This window comes from Anguilla anguilla, chromosome 4 (genome assembly GCF_013347855.1).
Source record: "Anguilla anguilla isolate fAngAng1 chromosome 4, fAngAng1.pri, whole genome shotgun sequence".
NCBI lineage: Eukaryota > Metazoa > Chordata > Actinopteri > Anguilliformes > Anguillidae > Anguilla > Anguilla anguilla.
The window spans coordinates 34,498,617-34,518,755 of record NC_049204.1 but is presented as its reverse complement, the minus strand read 5'-3'; the positions used below and the strand labels follow the sequence as shown (position 1 = coordinate 34,518,755).

The following is a 20,139-nucleotide window of genomic DNA, read 5'->3' as shown; positions in this document are numbered from 1 at the left end:
CAAGGTCAAGAAAAACTTTGGCCCTACTTATCCTTATGGCCTTGACGCAGGTGATTAATTGAAAGCGGTCACTAAATCCGCAAAGTAACTACCAGAACGTACTCGTGTAGAGCGGAAAGTAAATATTTGCATTGATGGGCCCTTCTAATAAGGAACTCATGCTCGAGATTTGATCGCGTCTTGTCACAAAGTAGGTCTACTAATTATCCCACAAAGAAAGATTAATTTTTGGAGGCTTACTTCTCTTAATTAAAAAAAAGAAATCTGACCATAATTGACAAAATTGGATGTACACAGTTGTCCTTACATCACTAACAAAGAATAAAACAACAGTATGCAAAACAAAACTTGTACAATGAAGGAGGATGATAAAATAATCCCCCTTGGTATTGGACTATATGTTTCAAAGTTTGTGCTTCCTAGGGAATTATTAGTTAGATCTACCACTAACAATTCATCTTTTGAAATAAAATGGGTATTTTCATACCCACACTTTGAACCCTAAATTTGAATTTGAACCCTAACTTTCGATTTGAATACCAGACTTACAGCTTTGTCTAATTAACACAACGCGTCCTTAGATTAATATTCAAGCAATCCTGCAGGCCGACTAATTTGCGAATAAAGTATGGGACTTGGATATGCTCCCTTAAGTGAATAGCTTTGTACAGCCTGGGCAATAATAAATTATTTTTTATGGGATGCTAAAATGACGACCAATGTTGGAGAAACCCTATTCCCAGACAGGAATACCCAAATTACTAGCTGGAAACAATTTTCCGCTTAACTCACAGGGGAGTCGGAGAGGGTCTTCGCAGAAAGCACTCCAGACAGACAGACGTGTTAGGGCAGCGTTCTGGAGCAGAGGGAGAATATGAGTGGATGTTGTTAAAGTGAAGACACGCCACTGAACAGTCACATCAATAATACAAGTTATTAAACTTTTGGTATCTGCTTTGACTTCGTATAAAGGGTGTGGATTGGCATATTATATAACGGAAAAGTTTTGTTTGGATGAGATTCTGCTGTTTACAGCCAAGTTGCATGATTTTAAGTTGAAAGAATCATGGTCTAACTAAACGTGTGGTGCAGGCTAGGTGCATCTGCTACCCAAACAAGAGGCTGCATGATTTAGGGGTCATTGATTGAGTGATAAAATAGAGAGCTTCAAATCTAACACAACCACCATGAATTTAGATGTACGTTATACGATTACAATCATGTGCATTATGCTAGCTAACCACACACAAGATATAACTTAGTTAGCTACTGCTAGCTGGTGCTAAGTTGAACGCGGCTATGTTTGCACATGACTGCAAGCTAGTTTGCGAGCCAAATACATTACGCATCTGACAGTCGGCAGAGGATTACGTCTTTCGTCTAATAACGCGTGGGCAACTTCATAAAACATCCATTATGTTAGCTGAACTTAATGCAGCATATTGCACAAAGTAACCAGCTAGCATACTAGCTACCTGCTTTACTGTTTTTCCTGCTTACTTCGAGAGGCCACAGCCTGCAATTGCTCTGTAGACTCCTATTGGCTGAAATGGCAATCGTAGTACTATTATCCCGGAACCCTATTGGGTTTTATTTTCAATAGCAAACACGAAAATCTTTCAAAACAATTGGAACACATCAAACCTCACCTTTCCGGTATTTCGTCCGGATCGCATATAGGTTTCTCCATTAATGAAACAAATGCAACACATTAATTCTCATGAAGAACAGCAGCTCTGCATAACTGTTTCATTACAGCCATTTTGAGCTATACCTTGTTTACTAGACCGTAGGGGAAACATTTCTAACACGATGGTCATATATTTTTATTACTATATATCAACGAGCGCCTTATATTATTAGTACAGAAAATATTTAATGTTATATGACTTTTTAAAATCGCGAACATTCTGTTATATGCGCATTAAGAATTGTGGTGTCGAATATTTTCTCTGTACTCCCTTTTCATGTGAAATGGTACAATTCGGATAACACTGGGCCATCTTGCAAAATGTGACCAATCAACAACAAGTACATGTATCCGTCCAATCATATGAGGAGGTTGTCAATAAATAGTCTCCTCCTACTGTACTCTGTCAGTACAGTGATCGGAGGCTTCTAAGTGAACTTGTATTATATGAAGTTATTCTGTTTTTATTTTTTTATTTTATTTTATTCTATTGCTTGCTAGTTCGCTATGATGAAATAGAGCGGTCCACGTGCAGCGCCGAATTCTTTGCTTTTTAAGGAATTATTCGCTTCTAAAGTATTTGCGATTTCTGCTAGTAATTTTGAATCTCGCGCTACAAGTTCTTGTTTCTTCTCGACGAGAGCTTAGCATGGTAACGCGAGGCAGTAACTGGTTTTTTCTTTTGCAGTTTGGAACCATAGACTGTTGAACCCATTTCAGTTGTATGCTTTTTTCCAGTTTTTGCGCTGTTCCGCGACAGTCATGAAGCAAGCTAGTTTTCTGCAGCAGTCATTCATAAAGCTGCAAAGGCATAGATGGCATGTTGGAATGTTGAAAATATCCATTTTATGCTAGTTGGCTAAAATGGGTGTTGTGTTATGCTGGCTAGAAACTGAAATTGGTTTGTCTAAGCACTCTGCTTTGGAAGTCGTTAGCCAAATTTGTGTGGTTAATTGGTGCTTGCATTTGATCTTACTCAGTCATGGCGTAACGTCTTCGTCTGTATTGAAGCTTTCGCATAACGTTAATTGGCTGTAATTTTTATCCCCATCTTGTTAATTGCAACATCATGTAAAGAGTAAGGACTGTAGAACATGAATTGCTGCACATCTTTGTTCACCAACCGGAAACACTTAGAATATTCTGTTTTGCTTCATTAAATATGCGTTTTTGTTTTCTTTTGGTTGACCCTGATTTAAGATTCCGCGTTTACACATCGTATGAAATGACTTTTTAAATTAAGTCTGTGTAGTTAACAGGGCTTTGATCTTGTTAGAAACGAGCACTGATTGCGGAATATGCCTGCTTATCAGTGCTTGTGCTTTGATGAGGGAGGAGGATGAGGGGATGAGGGAGGCGTTGAAGCAGGGTTGCATAGCAAGGGCCGATCCGTTTCAAGATTTTGTGACAACTTCTGTTCTTATTCACTTGGCTCAATCATGGCATTTGTGTAAGTTCCAGACTGTAGGTGTCCCCTAAAGATTTAACTGTAAATCAGCGTAGTAAAACTAAGGTAATCCGTGGAACAAAAACCAGCATGCAGACCGGCCCTCTAGGACCGAGTTGTGCACCGCTGCGTTAGAGGTAATGCTTGTTTGAGCTGACTGAGCCATGCAATCTAACTGTCTAACATGAGTTGCCTCATATATTGAATTTGATTAGCCCCTTGACTCTTAATTTGTTGTTATTTTGTGCCGAATGGCACATAACTGGTTGCAAAACTGACTAAAAAGGGGTGTGGTGAGTTAAGACAAATTAAAGCACTTCATACTTCCATTGATATTTTGTGTAGCCTACAAATTTCAATGATATATTCTTTAAAAATTGTAATTTGTGCATTTTTATTTTGAATCACATGGTTTCTCATCAAAAATGTCAAGATGACCAGCCACAATGATTTGTGAAAATAGCCTTTTTACTTTTGTTTGAAGACAACTGTATATAAATAACTGCGGTTTGATCTTAACATATATGACTGGAAATCAAAATTATTGCATTAAATGGGCAAATTTGAATTGTTCTACTTACACGGGTGCATTGGTTGCCATTTCTTGCATAGAACTTGTTGCAGAAAAGTTGGGGAAAGGTTGGAAAATCTTTGGAAATGCATCCCAGTAAATAGGATAAGATTATTGTTGCATCCTCAGGTCAATGAAAATGGTTCCATATGGGATGATGTCTTCAGATTGACTCCGAAAAAAAGATGTACTAAAACAGTCATTTTATATTAGATGTGAGACACTGGAAACTTATGGAGGTTTTTTTAATTATCTGTAAATTATCAGTAGCGAGTAGAATTTTGGTTCATTTGGTACAATATGGCCATTTGGAAAATAATAGCAGCAATAAAACATTTTAACATGAAAAACATTAGCTTAATTATCAGCCCATGAACCAATTCATAGGCTATGCGCTGAACTTTCCTGGCACATACGGTATTGTAAAGAAGTAATGTAGGCTAGAATTTAACAGAAATAACACAAGTGTAGTTAATTTATGACATGAAGCCAAACAAAATCCAATAACATTTCAAACATTGATCGTTCCAGCCTCCTCACTTCTGTGGTTGCTAGACAAGAGAAGAACATTGTGAAGAGAGAAGTGAGGACCATAATCAAAATTACTTCCATTACCTGAAAATTCCCTAAATGCCAGGAATGGTATAAAATTGCTGCTGCATGTCGGTTATCCAAAATGGCATGGACTGAAATCTCAATGTTGGGACAATTGGGCATTCTTTCCAGAATTGCAATGCTTTTATATATCAATGAAAACACACAATTATGCCCATAGGCTAGATTGAAGGTTTTATTGAATTTGTATATCATTTTCCATTTTGAGTCTAGGGACAATTATCCCATATGTAATTTTGGCCATTTTCACCCCAATATCACCTTAAATTTTTTTTAACTGCTGTTAATAAATATTCCTCTCAACTAATAAATGAAGAGAAGATTAGATATGTTTTAATTTTAAAATGTACATATTTTTCATATGAATATGTTTTGGGTACAAATTCCATGTCACATCATTGACCAGTGTGTTTCATTGTGTGTGTGCTATTTAAAAAGGTATTACCAATAAATAAAAAAACATGTAATAATGATTGATTTGACATTACTTGTCTTTTTTTTATTTAGATACTTATTTTCTATTATTTTTCCATTGTTCCAAGCTATTTAGCAAACATTTCATATAGCTCTTTTTGACTTGTCACAATTTGTATACATCAGACCTGGGTCAAATATGTATTTGATTTGGATTCAAATACTTTTCTATGCTTTACTGATCTTGTCTGGCGTATTGGAACCAATGGAATACTCTCAAAAAGTGCAAACCCGGCCTTCTGGTCATATTGGCAGGCTCAATTACACCCGGTAAGACCAATAGAGCACAGAAAAGTATTTGAATCTAAAACAAGATACATATTTGACCCAGGTCTGATATACATTTACAAAATGTATCCATCAATTCAATTTCAATTTAACTTTATTTCAGACACATAGGTCCATAGCAGTAAAAACCATCCTTCACTTCTTCCCTGTTTAGCTATAATTTTTCCTCTGCATTTATTTTCCTTCCAACTGTTTGTTAAAAGCAGAAGCATTGTGGGACTTGCAGTCATACTGTATATAGCCTATATAAGTCTGTTCCATAATTGATGCATCATTGTATCCCTCACCTAAGGAGGCAAATGAAACGCATTATATTTCCTTCCTTTGTTTTTTAAACAATTTGCATATTCACTGTCATGGCTGCCAGTTAGCCCATTCCAGGTCATGGGCAGATGAGGGGACCAGGAAGGAAGGATACACTCCAACACAGCCCCAGTATAGGACACAGAATGGGCAGTCTGGATTGTGGTAGTCTAATTCTCTAAAAACTTCAGCAGGCCTTCTGCGTGCAGCACTGAGAGATGAGCTGTGAGGTGGGGGAAGGTTCCACGGCCCCAGTGGCCCCGTTTCCGCTGCGCTAGCTGTGTTACTGATGTAATCGGATTTGATCTGGTGAAATTCACTGTCGTAAAAGTTACCTGCAAGTGTTCCAACCTCACAGAGTGTCTGCACAATTCATGTGACAGTGCTTTTATGTGTGGCATGCTATTGTAGTGGGGCAGAATTGAAGGTGCTTTGTTTTAAGAAGTCTTGCACAATGCAGAGTACGTGCCATAGCAATCTGTGTTTTCTCTTTGTTTAAGCTCTCTCGGGGATTTTTAATAACTATATCCGGGAACTGGAGATGTCTTTTTGGTTGCAGTTTCTTTTCTCAGTTTCGGTTTAATATCCATATGAAAGTGGTAAGAACAGAGCTATGAACCAAGCCCCAGATCAACCCTTATACCATCAGTGGATGTGTGTTGTTTTTTTGTGTTGTAGGTTTTTTTTTTTTTTTTTTTAATATAAACTTTTATAAACTATGCTGTTTTAGTTGATGTTTTGCTGACATGGCTCCCGGTACCCAATGGTTTCATCTGGCTGAGGCAGTGATGTCATGGGCAGAAAAGTTCACAGGGCACCCTAAATGGGTCTCAACCCCCCGCTTACCCTGCATGTCCAGCAACCACGGCACATACCCGCTCTCTCTCTCTCTCGTCTTATTGGTGGAGGGAATTAAACAGCTCCGTAATTGGTCCTCGCGAGTCTCTGACGCATCCCAGTGTCGATAAGCCAGCATCTGCGTCCCTGTGGTATTCAGCCATGTTCCAGTCAGAGGCAGCGCTGCCAGACGATCACAGCCCAGTGCTATCTGCCTTCGTTATCAAAGTCAGATATCTAGCACCGGTCTGGTGGGGTTGAGAAAACACATGCTCACACACCCTAAGGAATTTGCAGGAAAAGGATCAGATTAGATGTTGTTTACCCTAGAAAAGGAGATAGAAAAGCCAGTGTTTTGGGGTTTTTTTCCCGAAATGAAAAAAAGTTGAATGTGAGTTTTCTGTAACAGGCCAAAAACACTTCAGAATTATGAGTCTGGGAACGATGCCATCTGGACCGCCAATGTTTTTTTTTTTTTGTCATGTCAGATGTGCAGAGACTCCATGTGGCGTCCTCAAATGCAGTTGGATTTGAATTGCATTCTACCTACATGCAGTGCTGTTCATAAAGAACCTGGGATACTGTGCCTCTATATGTGTGAGGACAGTATACACATCCACAGGGATTCCATACAGTCGATGAAACCGGATGCCATGTAAAGCACGGTCCTCATTGCACTCTGTAATAGAAGCCCTTCTGGCATCTGCGACCACCAATACCTGCACACCACTTCTGGGTGCCCTGTGTTCTGGAGTCTCTGACATTAATGTGTGGATGCAGTCAGGCGTGCCGTCTTCAGTTTGAGAGCTGCACCGCTGCAGGGTGCCGGCGTCCTGTTCGGTTAACAGTCCCCTCAAACCACAGGCCTCCCTGGCAGGTGTTGCCTCCTGCAGCAGCAGTGAGGCAGAGACTGTGCTGCACTTTCTGCCTGCCAGCCATCATGCTTAGGTGAAGCACCACCACCCCCCCCCCAAACCCCTACACACACATGCACAAACTTCTTCAACCCCCCCCCCCCAAAAAAAAAAAAAAAACCTTACACGCACCCCCACACACACATGCACAAACCCCTTCAACCCCCCCCAACACACACAACCCTACACCCACACATGCACACGCACAAACCCCTCCCCGCCCACACACATGCACAAACCACTACACACCCCCCACACACATACGCATACACACACATGCAAAAATCCCTCCCCCCCACACACATGCACAAACCACTACACACCCCCCACACACATACGCATACACACACACGCAAAAATCCCTACACCCCCCCGAACACACACACACACAAACCCCTACCCCCAAAACACACACACACATCAACCCCCCCTACACATGCACACACAAACACCAACCCTTACATCCCCCCCACACACAGGCCAACCCTTACACCCCCTCCTCCAAACAAACACACACAGGCCAATCCTTACACCCACCCTCCAAACACCACATACAGGCCAACCCTTACACCCCCCCCCCCCACACACACACACACACACACACACACCAATCCTTATACCCGTATCAGACACATGCACAACCAGGTGAAGATGCAGTAATGAGACTTTTGCTGCTCGCAACAGTCCTTTGACAGGTAAGTAGGATGTGTGCCAAGACACAGCTTTAATAATTGATCCGGGCTGGGCAGTTTGCACACAGAGAACATTGAGGCGAGGCAATGGCCTGGGCCATCTGCATGTGAAGGACTAGCCCAAAGCACATTAATAATCCCTTTCTCTGCTGGACATATAAACTTACAAACTGAAAAAATATGTGTGTAGTTTAATTCAGATTTTATTATTATTCATTTATCTTCAGATTTCCATTCTGTGTGATTTAGATTTTAATTGAAATATGCACTGCGGTGCAAAAAATGTGTTTCAATAAGTCCAGAAATGGCATCTTACTGGTTTTTTGCTTCATATCTCATTCCCGGTTGCAGGGCGGAGAGGTAAATGGTGGGCTGTTTTAGGTCATTATTTAGACAGACGACCTCAGCTGCTACAACACATAGAGCCGTGCGATGAGTCAGCGCTGCACTCGTCACTATAGTGACGGCAGAATTGCACCCTTGAGAGACATTATCTTTTATCACAAAACCTGCACATCGGGACATGTCCTTTTCGGTTGTTGTTCTCCATGTTGTAATTGGCACAATACAACGTCTAGCAGGGTCCAACTGGGTCAGGTCCAGTTATCGCTTATAGACTCGGCTGTCCACATGAGCAGGAGCCGGTCTGATGGAGTAGGCGCTCAGTAAAGACAGGGATGACTGACACAGAATGGGATAGAGGTGGATAATCAACAGAAAAGACCATTCCGGTTATATAGGTTGATGTGGAGTCACTATTGTTTTTGAAGAAGTCATTTACAATTAAACTCAATCAGAGCTGTGGAATAGCTGCCATTGCTTTGTTTCAGGGTTTTGTGGTGTGCAGCTGCTATGCTCTGTGAGTTCTATAAAAGAGCACGCCAAACAGTGAAATAATGCCAATTAGCACAGTAGTTGTTTTATGATTGTATTTTATGTGCACATTTATTGAATGTCATCATACCTGTAAGTCTGTGTTTCCTTATGGAACTTGTTTAGCCTTTTCCAATTGGGGATAGAATAACACACAACAGTTAGTTAAATTGACTAAAATCTTATGTAATTTATACATACACTATATGACCAAAAGTATTTGGACACCCCTTAATCTGGGGCTGTTTTTCATGGGCTATGTCCCTTAGTTCCAGTGAAGGAAAATCTTATTGTTACAGCATACAATCACATTTTAGACAATTCTGAGCTTCCTCAATAGTTTGAGGAAGGCTCTTTCCTGTTTCAGAATGACAATGCCCCTGGGCACACAGCAATGTCCTTACAGAAATGGTTTGGTCCAAAGTCTTCCATAGGTGTTCAACTGGGATGAGATTTGGTGACTACAAAGGCCATAGTGTAAGATTTACACAATCTTTATATTTTTAAACCATTCAGGGACCCCTTGTGCCCTGTGGATGGGGGCATTGTCATCCTAGAAGAGACCACTCCCATCAGGATGGAAATGTTTCATTGGATATTTTATAGGATAAAGGAGATCACTCATAATAACTGTATTAATTTGCAGTGACCCAGTGACAAGTAGACCCAAACCATGCCAAGAAAATAACCCCTCAGCATAACACAGCCACTGGAAAATATGGTGAAGGATGACTCATCTGACCATATCACTTTTTCCTCATCTATGTAGACCAGTGTCTGTGGTTTTTGCTCCACTGAACTCTCAAATGTGCATTTGTCTTTGTAATGAGGGGTTTATGCATTGCAACCCTACTATAATATCCCTCTCTATGTAGTTATTGATGGACTGTTCTTGCTGACACAGTCTGATCATGTCCTGCATTGACATTCTCAGTCACCTCAGGAAGAGTTGTTGTTCTGTTTTTCCTTACATATCACACTAACGCGCGAGCATCATTGTCATCGAATGTGCACTTTCGACCACAATTTCCAACCCTATTTACTGAGGTCTTTCTAAATGCGCAAGTCACTTTAGTCACTGCAGTCTGAAGCTCCTGCCATCTGTGCCCAATAATGAACCCTCTTTCAAAGTCACTTGGATCTTTTCCTCTTGCCACCCTGATCCAAAATCGAGGTAAACTGGGCCTGCTCTGCATTTTTATACATGCCACAGAACGTGATAGGATGTTCATTGTTAATTGTATCATGCAGTACACCTGTATGGAAGCATCTGCATTCATTATCTTTCTCCACTCATTGACATCAATCAATCAGGGTCACGGGGGGTGCTGGAGCCTATCGCAGCATGCATTGGGTGAGAGGCAGGAATACACCCTGGACAGGTCGCCAATCTATCGCAGGCCCATATGCACATATACTTCTAAGCTTTTAAATAATTTCTAAGCTTTGACTCATAACTTGACATTGGAGGCTGTCTATATGGTATTTTTTCTTTAGCCCATGGGGATTGTGATAGGAAGAGGATTGTTATATTTCAGCAAACAATGAATCAGGTTTTAGCTACCTGGTTGATGTCCCAGAATATATCACTACCCTCTTACAGTCTGTCTTGTAATGAAAAAACTGGAACCCTAAAAGGAATACTGTCAGTCAACCAGCCTGACTGGCTGATCCAGCGGTCAGAATGGACTGTGGAAAGGAGGGGGAGGGCCTTCCTGTTTCCCCAGCCATTAACGGTCCACTGAAGACTGTGCGTGTGGGGGGCGGGGTTGGGCTTAATGTAGTGACATATCTTTCTTTGTTGTGGCATACCACATTCTGACATGCCTCTATTGTGTGTTTAATATATTTATGCACTTGTTTATCTCTCTGATGAATTATACAGCAAAGTAGCTTTATGCACTCAGTCACATTACTTTGATCATTTGTTGATTTAATGTCATCTCATCTCATTTCGCTCATCGTCCAATCCTGCATAGCATTATGGAGTCCGTTTTAAAATTCTGCCTCTGCCCTGCAATAAAAAAGGTATGTTTTATCAAATAATCCTGGAGGGTGTGGTATATAACTGTTTTAATGTGCTATGGTACTTTGCATTGGTTAATTGAATATTCATTTCCCGCATAGAGAGAACCCTTGAGGGTGACCCTCTGAAACAAAGCAAAGAGAATCTGAGGCTCTTTCATGATAGTTCAGGCAAACAGCATTTTTTAAAGCTTAATGACATGGAACAAATGTACTCTTTTTATTGTTCTTTTTGTTGCTTGTCCTCTGTGGAAGCTCAAATGCAACCGCATGGAAATATTAAGTTATTGCACAAAAGCTTCCTTGCTGCCCTTCAGCTTGCATGAATTTTCAGTGTTCTTATAAATTTAGAAATTTGTCAAGGAAGTCCATCTATTAAATGTGCCCATGTTTTTCCTTTATTACCATTCCAGTTTCCTGGAAGTCAATCTATATGGGGGTCAAGGTACTTATCAAGTCATAGAAGCTACAGGTACATAATATTAAGCTCCTGATAGTAAGCAACTATTCATCCCCACTGCAGGAAACTCAGTGTTTAAGGCTTACCTGGCCACAGAAATGCCAGGTCTTTATCATGTAGTGACAGATATAATACACTTTGAGTAACGAGATTGATACTTGCACTTGCCAAATTCAGCTTATGTGCTGACAAGCAATGTTCAGTAAATTATTCCAAACCTGGACGTACAGTATACTTCTGGAAACTGAGGGTTGGGGGGTGGGAGCATGTGTGTGTGCGTGTGTGTGTGTGTGTGTGTAGATATATATATTAATGGATTGTTGTAAGAAAGAATCAGTCAGACAAAGATCACAGCTCAAATTTGCCTGCTGTTTTTTTTGGGGTTTTTTTTTTTTTTTTTTTTTTTTTTTTGACGCCAGAAGTTCACGTACAACCGTGAAGTCAAGGCTTTATTCCAGGGCTGTAAAACCTAAAAATGAAACTCTTGACTATCTGAGTTTAGTTTCCTCCAGATGTCAGGATGTGCTCTGTGCTCGATGATATTCTGAGCCACAGCAACACGGCTCCCAGAATAAAACATTTCTTTTGGTTTCTTTGGTCTGGAAGGTGAATCTGTCAAAATGATCATCATTTGCAAATGTATGCATTCTTGTGAGCATAGCTGCTGCACAGTGGTAAGTATTTCCACCCCATTCCAGATACCATTATGCATCAGAAATCTTTGCATCATAGTTATATCAAAAGCAAGTTGTCCTTTCACAGTCATAAATCCACAGGCATATCTTCATCTGTAGATTTTACTGCTGGCTCTGTAGGTTTATGCTTATTTTTCATCTACCACAGTACACTGCATAACTGATGTTTAGTCTGTAATACCCAACACAACAGTTGGGTATCAGTGTCCACACTAGTATAACTACTACAATATGTGATTTAAACATGTCCTAATGGTGACCTCTGCAATCTGGCTGTGTACATTTCTGAATTTCTGTTTGGCATATGAGCTGAGCATCTTGTAAGCCAGAGAATCTGTTGGCAGTTGCATCTTTCTTCTGAATATTGCATATTTTTTCCATAGCCTTGTGATATTGTACATGCAAAATGTAACTATCAGCGTGCATGGTGCAAGTATCCCAGACAAAAGGGGATATTTGTTATTTGTTGACTGGAATTCAAAGTTTTCAATTGCATGAAAACCGTTTTGGAGAGCTTTTTCATTCCTGGAATAGAAATAAGTTATGGTGTGCAGAGTGTGCTGTAAAATTACTTCAGCTCAAGTGATACTACAATTGTTGGGGATGTCAAAAGTAATTGAGCAATTATGAAGCATTTGTATTGTATACAGAGCTGAGGTACACAGAGAGCCTAAATGGAGGCCTGTATGTGTACTTGCCATTGGAGATCTCAGTACTCAGACAGGCAATGATACAAGCAGACAGGTAATGTCACAATTCAAACAGAATAGGACATGTATGCAAATAATATGTTGCTGAAAAACTATCATGATTTGGTCTCATTACCTCAGCAAAGATAAAATGGCGATTTCATAATCTGACAGATGCCCTCATTTTATTGCCCCACTACTGAGTATGCAACATCAGAGTTTTACATTCAGTTCCTTAACAATTAAACTAGACTTCCAAGTGGTTGATATAGTGAATAGATTTTCCCATTCACTTTGTCTTTAGACTAAAATTACCAACGGAACAAAATAATATTTTGATAATGCATCAAGTTACACATTCCATGCTACTATAAAAAAGCAAGAATGTGTGCAGTATTTCAATGTATGTTTTATACAATATATTTGGAATGCCACTGGGCCACATACAAGGGCTTGAGGACCACAGCTTTACCCACAACTAATTTAAGGCCTTTTCACTCTAGAGGCATTTTATTACTTTTCTGTTTTCTGGAACCAAATTTCAGTGAAATATAGTAGCTGGGTGATTTTTTTTTGTTCCTGGTGCAGGAAGTTGTATATGAGCACTTTCATCTGAAATGCCATTTACAGGAATAATTTCTAAGTTGGCTGCATTTATGTCATATTGGCATTTCCTTATTTCCCCTGCTTTCAGTTATTTTTTTTCTGTTTTCAATCTTAACAATCTGATGTACTGTACATACCTTAACACATTGGAGGTCTGCTAAGATAAGTCATCTACACCTGAAGGTTAACCCAAAAAATGTAATATATTTCCATCCAGTGGCAGCTAAAAGCAGGGTGTCCTTCAAACTCCCACAGACACACACACATACAATCATATTCACAGATGTGTGCACCTTTTGCATTTGCTTCTGTATATGACTTGCATGAATCTGGATACTTTTTCATTATTTTGTTGAGATTTGGGATTATTAAAGATTTTGGCATTAGACACATATATTATTAGACACACATATTAGTGGTTCTTCGTGTATAGACATCCAATGGTAGTGTTTTTCTTTTGGGGAAAGGGGGAAAGTCCCTTAAAACATCATAGTAATACTTTCCTTTTTTATGTATCTCACATCAAGGGCATTGGTGCTGAGAGCACCATCTGACTTCAGAAGATGAAAACTCCAACAACAATACCATGGTGCACTGAAATGAAGAGATTTGCAGATGGTGAGTTTTTTTCTGCCAGCTATAACAAAAAAGGTACCGTACCGTCTATATATGCCAGTCAGTCCAACAAATACATTGTAAATTTAACTGTGGTTTTAAGGTAATGGTGGCTGCCTCGAAGAGTCACATCTAGGCCACTTTTTAGACTAACACAGGCAGTGCAATGCTGGGACTGCGTGGCTTCACAAACCCCATGATGGGTGGAGCCACTGTGGACTGTCAACCTCTGACTTGTTTGAACAAATCAAAAAACTTTGCTTTGTCCATAGGATCACAGAGCGGGTTTATCTACAGAGGGAGAAGAGGACAGACATTAATGTTGCAATGTCTCTTCCACTTCTGAACACCCAGGGATTCCAGCCTGAATAAAACTGCAATCTATAGAAGGTCCTGGCTCACTCATTGACTGCTTCTGTCTCAGATGACGTTCAGGATCTATTACCAAACCACATGAAACAATGTGAGAACACTGTAGATCGCAATCTTATCAAAGTTTTGTGCGGATCTTTTTTCCTCTAACTGAGGCATTACTGTGTTGTCAAGGTTGTAGGCGTGACAACCTCTACATGGTCAGACAGGGGCTATAGAAAACTGAGGAAGTGAGTTCACAAAGGCCTTGCTTTTTTCAGGAAAACTGACAAAGAGCAACATAATGCCATTTTTTGCATTGTTGGATTTCTCGCTTTGAATACATGTTTAGTAGCTGTAGTACTATCCATGGAGCTCTCATCAGGTGGGGAAAAATACTTATCAGGTAAAATCAGTCCCAGAATAATAAACTGGAAGACCTTATTGGTATGTGCGCATGGTAATGGTAAATGGACTGTATTTATATAGCGCTTTTATCCAAAGCACTTTACAATTGATGCCTCTCATTCGCCAGAGCAGTTAGGGGTTAGGTCTCTTGCTCAAGGACACTTCGACATGCCCAGGGCAGGGTTTGAACCGGCAACCCTCCAACTGCCAGCCAATCGGTCTTACCTCCTGAGCTATGTCGCCCCAGCACATAGCTGGTGAAAAGGCGAGTGAAATAAAGCTTATGAGCTTACTTTCTTCAAATTGAGTGAGCTTTTTTTAAACATGAAAAGACGTATATTTTACAGAAACAATACAGTATCACCAAACAAAAAAGATTACTCTTGACATTTATAATAATACATATAATTTTAAGACATTAAGACATCTGGATTTCAAAATGGTATTGTTGAAACCTAAAGGGTTTAAGGCACTTTCTACATTATTCATTGGCTGTTGCAGGTCACAGTAGATTATACAGCAGTTCAGGTCCTCATCAAAAGCAACTGGCAATTTGTCAGTGTCCTTCAGACCTGGAAATCTGGATCTATTTGTGTTTTTTCTGGGGAAAGTAACTGGCTCCCAGAAACACACTTTCAAGTTTCAATGAGCTTTTTGGCACAAATTCATCATAAACCCTATTGCCACAGCACAGGGTAACACATGTGGAATATATAATCCATTGATAACAAGACTAATTGGAAGAATAATTTAAAAAAGGAAATAAATATCAATGGAATAATAATCACCCAAATGGGTAAATGGGGAATTTGAAGTGGAGAAATAAAGTTCATACATAAATTAAAACACAAAACATAAAGAGCAGCCACAGGCTTAGTTTTGGTTCCAGTTTGGTTTGGGTCCATATTCCTCAGAACCAACTGGCCCAGGGTGTACTTCCACAGGGAAGCATGATTGCTCAAAACGGACTTGTGCTTTTGGTGGATCTGGCCTGGTGAAATGGAACCAAATCATAGCTGTCCATTTTTGTCATTTGGATGTGGTTGGGTTTTTGGGGGAATATCTGTTCATCATGTTAGTGCAAAGTACCAGCTGTTTGGTTTCTGTTTTACTTCTGTCTCGGGTATTAAAACCATGGTTTGTCCGGGAGTAGGTATTTTTGCAGAACCTATGCTACTTTTTATAGGATAAAAACCCCCTTGGTAACCTTTCATTTTCACACAGAAGACTAGGACTTTCTGGTGCAGTGATTTCTACACTAAGGTAAAGCAGCTGTAGTTGGGGCAGCAGCCTAATACTGAGCTTCACACTATAAAGTGATGTCTGTTTGTTCAGATTGATTATTACCTCTTATTTCAGACAATATAGTTCTAACAGAGCCAGGCTGCTTTACAACTTATCTTACGTGGGAGGAAGGAGGCCCCTGCTATCTGCACAGAGGAATCGGTTGGTATTTCAGGAAGCAAGACTGTGCCTGGGACCACTGCTCCAGCACCATTACCAATGACTATCATTCAATACTAATTGCTCTCTCTTCTCCGACCCCTATCTCTCGTTCTCTCTCTCTCTCTCTCTCTCTCTCTCTCTCTTTCTCTCTCTCTCTTTCTCTCCCCCCCTTCTCTCTCTCAGAGGAAACCCCAGATGGCATTGTGTGTAGCCGGTCTCCACCTCCCCACATCAGGCCCCTGTCGTTGACATGTGTCCCCAGGCCCCTGCAATGGTCCTGATCAGGCAGCTGAAGCTCACACTGTTAGCATTAATCTCCCTAATGATCCAGGCAGCATGGGAATCAATACACATTTTCAGTGAACAGCGTGATCCCTTAATGTGGAGAATGGCTTCTCGCTATGCTATACTCAACTTCGTGGTCTGAGCTAACAAGATTTTTTTGTCTTTTCCATTTTTAGCTTCTTAGCCATTTGACTATACCTAATTTTATTTCTTTGATAATGTTGTTCTGTTGCAATCCATTGATCTCAATATCTTAATCTACTTCTATCTGTAACCAGATATTTCTTAATTGTATTTTAATTTATTGATTTATTTTCAGTGGGGAGAGGGGAGCTATTGAAACTCCAATGAAAGACTGACCTTTTTGTCTGGTTAACAATAATCATTCTATTGTCACTGCCATATTTAACAGGTAAGCTGTTTGTAAACGCAAGGTGTGTCCTTTAGACCTGGATTCTCACAGTACAAAACTCACATACGTTTGATGCTGCCAATTTAAAATTGACACGACAGAGAAAGCACAGGCAGGTTAGCACACACTGCATGGAGCTGGTGCTGTTGTCCTGCTTTTCCATGTTTTAATATGTATGGGTGGTCTGGTGCCAGTGGAGGGAGAAATGTAGTGTGTCATGCCACAGGTCTCTTTAATACATTTTCAGAGATGTCTTTGCTCTGTTATTGTTATTGTTATTCTATGTTTTCCAAAGACTGAAAAAATGACTTCATGCTACAGGCAGCATCCAAGGAAAATGGGAAAGATTTTTGTTTCCACTGAATAATAAGCAGTTCTTTTTCCAGTCTGTGTGTGCGGTTTTTTGAAATGCCTCATCATTGATCTTTGCTGATGTGGCTCTTTCTGGTGCTTTCCAACCAGGGGCACACTATTTCAAACACCCCCCCTCCCCTTCACACATGTACACACATACACACACACACACACACACACACACGCACACGCACATTACTTTACTTACTGCCGACAGGTCCAGTGTGGCACCTGGAGCAAGTTCAAATACAGTGGGCTGTTAAAGCTATTATTTTGTGTCATTTCAAAGCTCCGCTACAGACTGCTTCTCCCTGAATTATTCACAGTCTGCTGTTAGTATCAAAATATAACAGGTCATCCACAGGGGGCTGTGAACCCTGTGTCAGGAAAAAAGGGGGAAAAATTCAACCTGAGCTTGAGTCTGCAGAAAATGAAAGGTAATCTCAAATAGTAATATATGGCCCACACAGTGTTCATTGTTGATATAAACGTGCTGAGACATGAGAACACTGATGCCATCACTTACAAGACTGCTGTAGTTTTTTTTTTTTTTTTTGGAGGGGAGGAGTTGCTTCTCCTGAAAAGTAACATCAGCTCTCACATATCACAATAAATCTTTTTTTTTGTCGTTACATAAACATAGATGTAATGCCAGTGTCAGCTGGATAGTAAGCTTGTGACAGCAGGTGAACATAGTGATCAGCACATGGGAATACCTATGTGTTCTCATATTTCAAAATGTCTCTGCATCATTTTATTTTCCATACATTCAAGTGCTTATTTGGATTAAACAACACTGATTTCACGTTCTTCAAAATATTAAAATGATAAATCGGTGTTGTTTACATGGCATTATTATGTGGAAAGTGATACATTTAAATGCTATTGTCTTTAAGTATATATCTGTCATAATGCCCATTACAAAGAATGCCCATGTCTGAAATGGCAATATTCAATATTTGTACATGTGAAGCTGAGAGGATGTGATTTGGCTAATAACACCACGATGCACATTCCCAGAGTTAGCGCTGAGAAAAACATGTTAGTACATTCCCATTTACCCATAAAAAAGATCCCTTCTGCAAGGTAATTTACTCCAATTTTAATTGTCTTCTAATGTGTAAAAACATGTATTGGTGTATCGGGAGATACTAACGTTTTCAATAAAAACACTTAAAATAAAAAACTTCCTGTTCTGTGATTATATGTAAGTTTCACATATTACTCCAAATTAGAGAAACTGTGTGTTGTTCAAAATGATGATTTACTGGCATCTTCTGACCTACTGTATTTTGTGCCATGCTTCTGGAAAATCCCAAAGGGTGGAACAGTATGTTTCATTACCTTAATATATAGATAGTTACATTCCTGTATGTCGTTCACTTTCTGTATTCCTTAACAGAAACAATAAGGCTAACTGACTGCGTGGGACTAAACACCAGATAAAATAACTGAAATTATATTTGACAGGGCAAGTGAAAGGGAAGGTTTTAATATCTGAACCTGTTCAGAGACAACTCAGCAAGAGGCCTTGACACCAACTCCACACACAACTTGAGCATGTTCAGGAACAAGAATAGCTTGTGAGAGCTGCACAGGTTGTGCTTGTGACCTGTTATTGTCTACAGTCAGACCTGGAAACATAAAAAGCCACGGTTCTTGAATCATATGAATGTTTTCCCCCTTCACCTCTGTGGAGGCATTCACAATATGTCATTTATAACATGTACTCACTGTGATTGGTCCAGAGAATGTGTGATATGAGATTAGAAGCAGCTAATTGGCCACAATCCTGCAGTGGGGTTCCCCCCCTTCTTTTTTTTTTTCCCTTCCTCCTGATGTTCTGATGAACACTTCCCTCATTTCAGGGAACAGCCAAGCCATTCTTTGGATAGAGTATTGAATCAGTGCATATGGTCCCATGACTACCCCTGCACATATCATTCTTGCAGCTCATTTCATCTATTAAAAAAGATATGAGGGCAAACTCAGTCAAAGTTCTTAAAAGATAGCAATAAAAATGAAATATTGTAGAAAAAGGTGAGTCAAGGAGAACCTGCTTTATTGTATGATTGAATTAGCCTTTTAAAGCAATTTCACTTGCTGTATGCATTGATACACATTATGCTACAGTGAATTCAGAGGTTTTCATTGAAAATAGTCAATTTAATGCAGAAATAGAAATTATTTTAAATCCAATTGAAATTCAATAGAATCATTTTTTATTTATTTTGAAATGTCAGGTTGTGTTTACATTATTGATTCAAACCAAAGAGAGAGCGTGCTTATGTAACACTATGTAACCAAACAATGGGGAAGATATGTCTAAATAGTAAATACTAGCCTAATATGTTTCACATCACTGAGCAACCAATTATTTAACAATGAACAACACTAATAGGTGGCCAAAAATCATGTGCAGTGATAGAAAGTGCCTCTTGTTTAATTAAATACCCTTCAGGTGGATAGAGTACAAGCATCTAAATAAAGATTATAAACTCATCCACAAACATCATAGTGCCTTCAACTTTGATTTAGCCATTTAGGGAGTTATTGCATTGCTCTCTCTCCCTGTGCAATATGTAGGTGTTTAAATTAAAGGGGCAGTAAAATGTAACTTCTATTATTTTGCTTCTTAGGATTGATAGGAAATGTCTATCCATGAAGTACAGCTTCTTTGTTTTTATAAAGCCATTTGAAAAGGTGAGAATTTACAGCACTGTGAAACAGAAAAGCGAAAGACGATGTCACGTCAGAGCCAGGGGTCCGAATGAAACAGGACTGAAGCTAACCAGGACGAACCACTCCTATGTGTTAATCAACAAGGGAGAAAACATAATGTAATCTATAATAATAATAATAATAATAATAATAATAATAATAATAATAATAAAAACAATTATTATTATTATTAGTTTTATTGTTGTTATTATTATTATTATTATTATTATTATTATTATTATTATAACAATGCCTTAATTTAAATCATAATGCGTTATAAACAATGGGCTAAATGATACCAAATCATTATTACTTCTCAGTAAATTATTTCGAATAGAGTTGAATTGGTTTTGCTCAAAAGCGGCAGA

At 39.4% G+C, this 20,139-nt stretch overlaps 1 protein-coding gene and 1 long non-coding RNA gene across 5 annotated transcripts in view; one reads left to right on the top strand and one right to left on the bottom strand.

The window, feature by feature from the left end:
* znf438 (zinc finger protein 438) overlaps nucleotides 1–1,804 on the bottom strand; it is a 51,669-nt gene extending 49,865 nt beyond the window's left edge. For 2 of the 3 annotated variants that reach the window (XM_035415542.1, XM_035415543.1), the window contains exon 1: nucleotides 1,650–1,762. In XM_035415542.1, coding sequence (XP_035271433.1) covers nucleotides 1,650–1,690 — 41 coding nt within the window. In that variant the 5' untranslated portion in view covers nucleotides 1,691–1,762. Of the gene's footprint in view, nucleotides 1–792; nucleotides 857–1,649 lie in introns of all 3 variants that reach the window. The other variant, XM_035415544.1, reaches the window with a different exon arrangement.
* LOC118226157 lies at nucleotides 26–14,499 on the top strand. Of its 2 annotated transcripts, none has more exons than XR_004764971.1 (3): nucleotides 26–190; nucleotides 13,707–13,797; nucleotides 14,067–14,499. It is a non-coding gene; the product is annotated as an uncharacterized LOC118226157 (long non-coding RNA). The 2 variants fall into 2 exon arrangements; XR_004764972.1 differs by lacking the exon at nucleotides 26–190 and adding an exon at nucleotides 11,790–11,863.
* The last annotated feature ends 5,640 nt before the right edge of the window (nucleotides 14,500–20,139 follow it).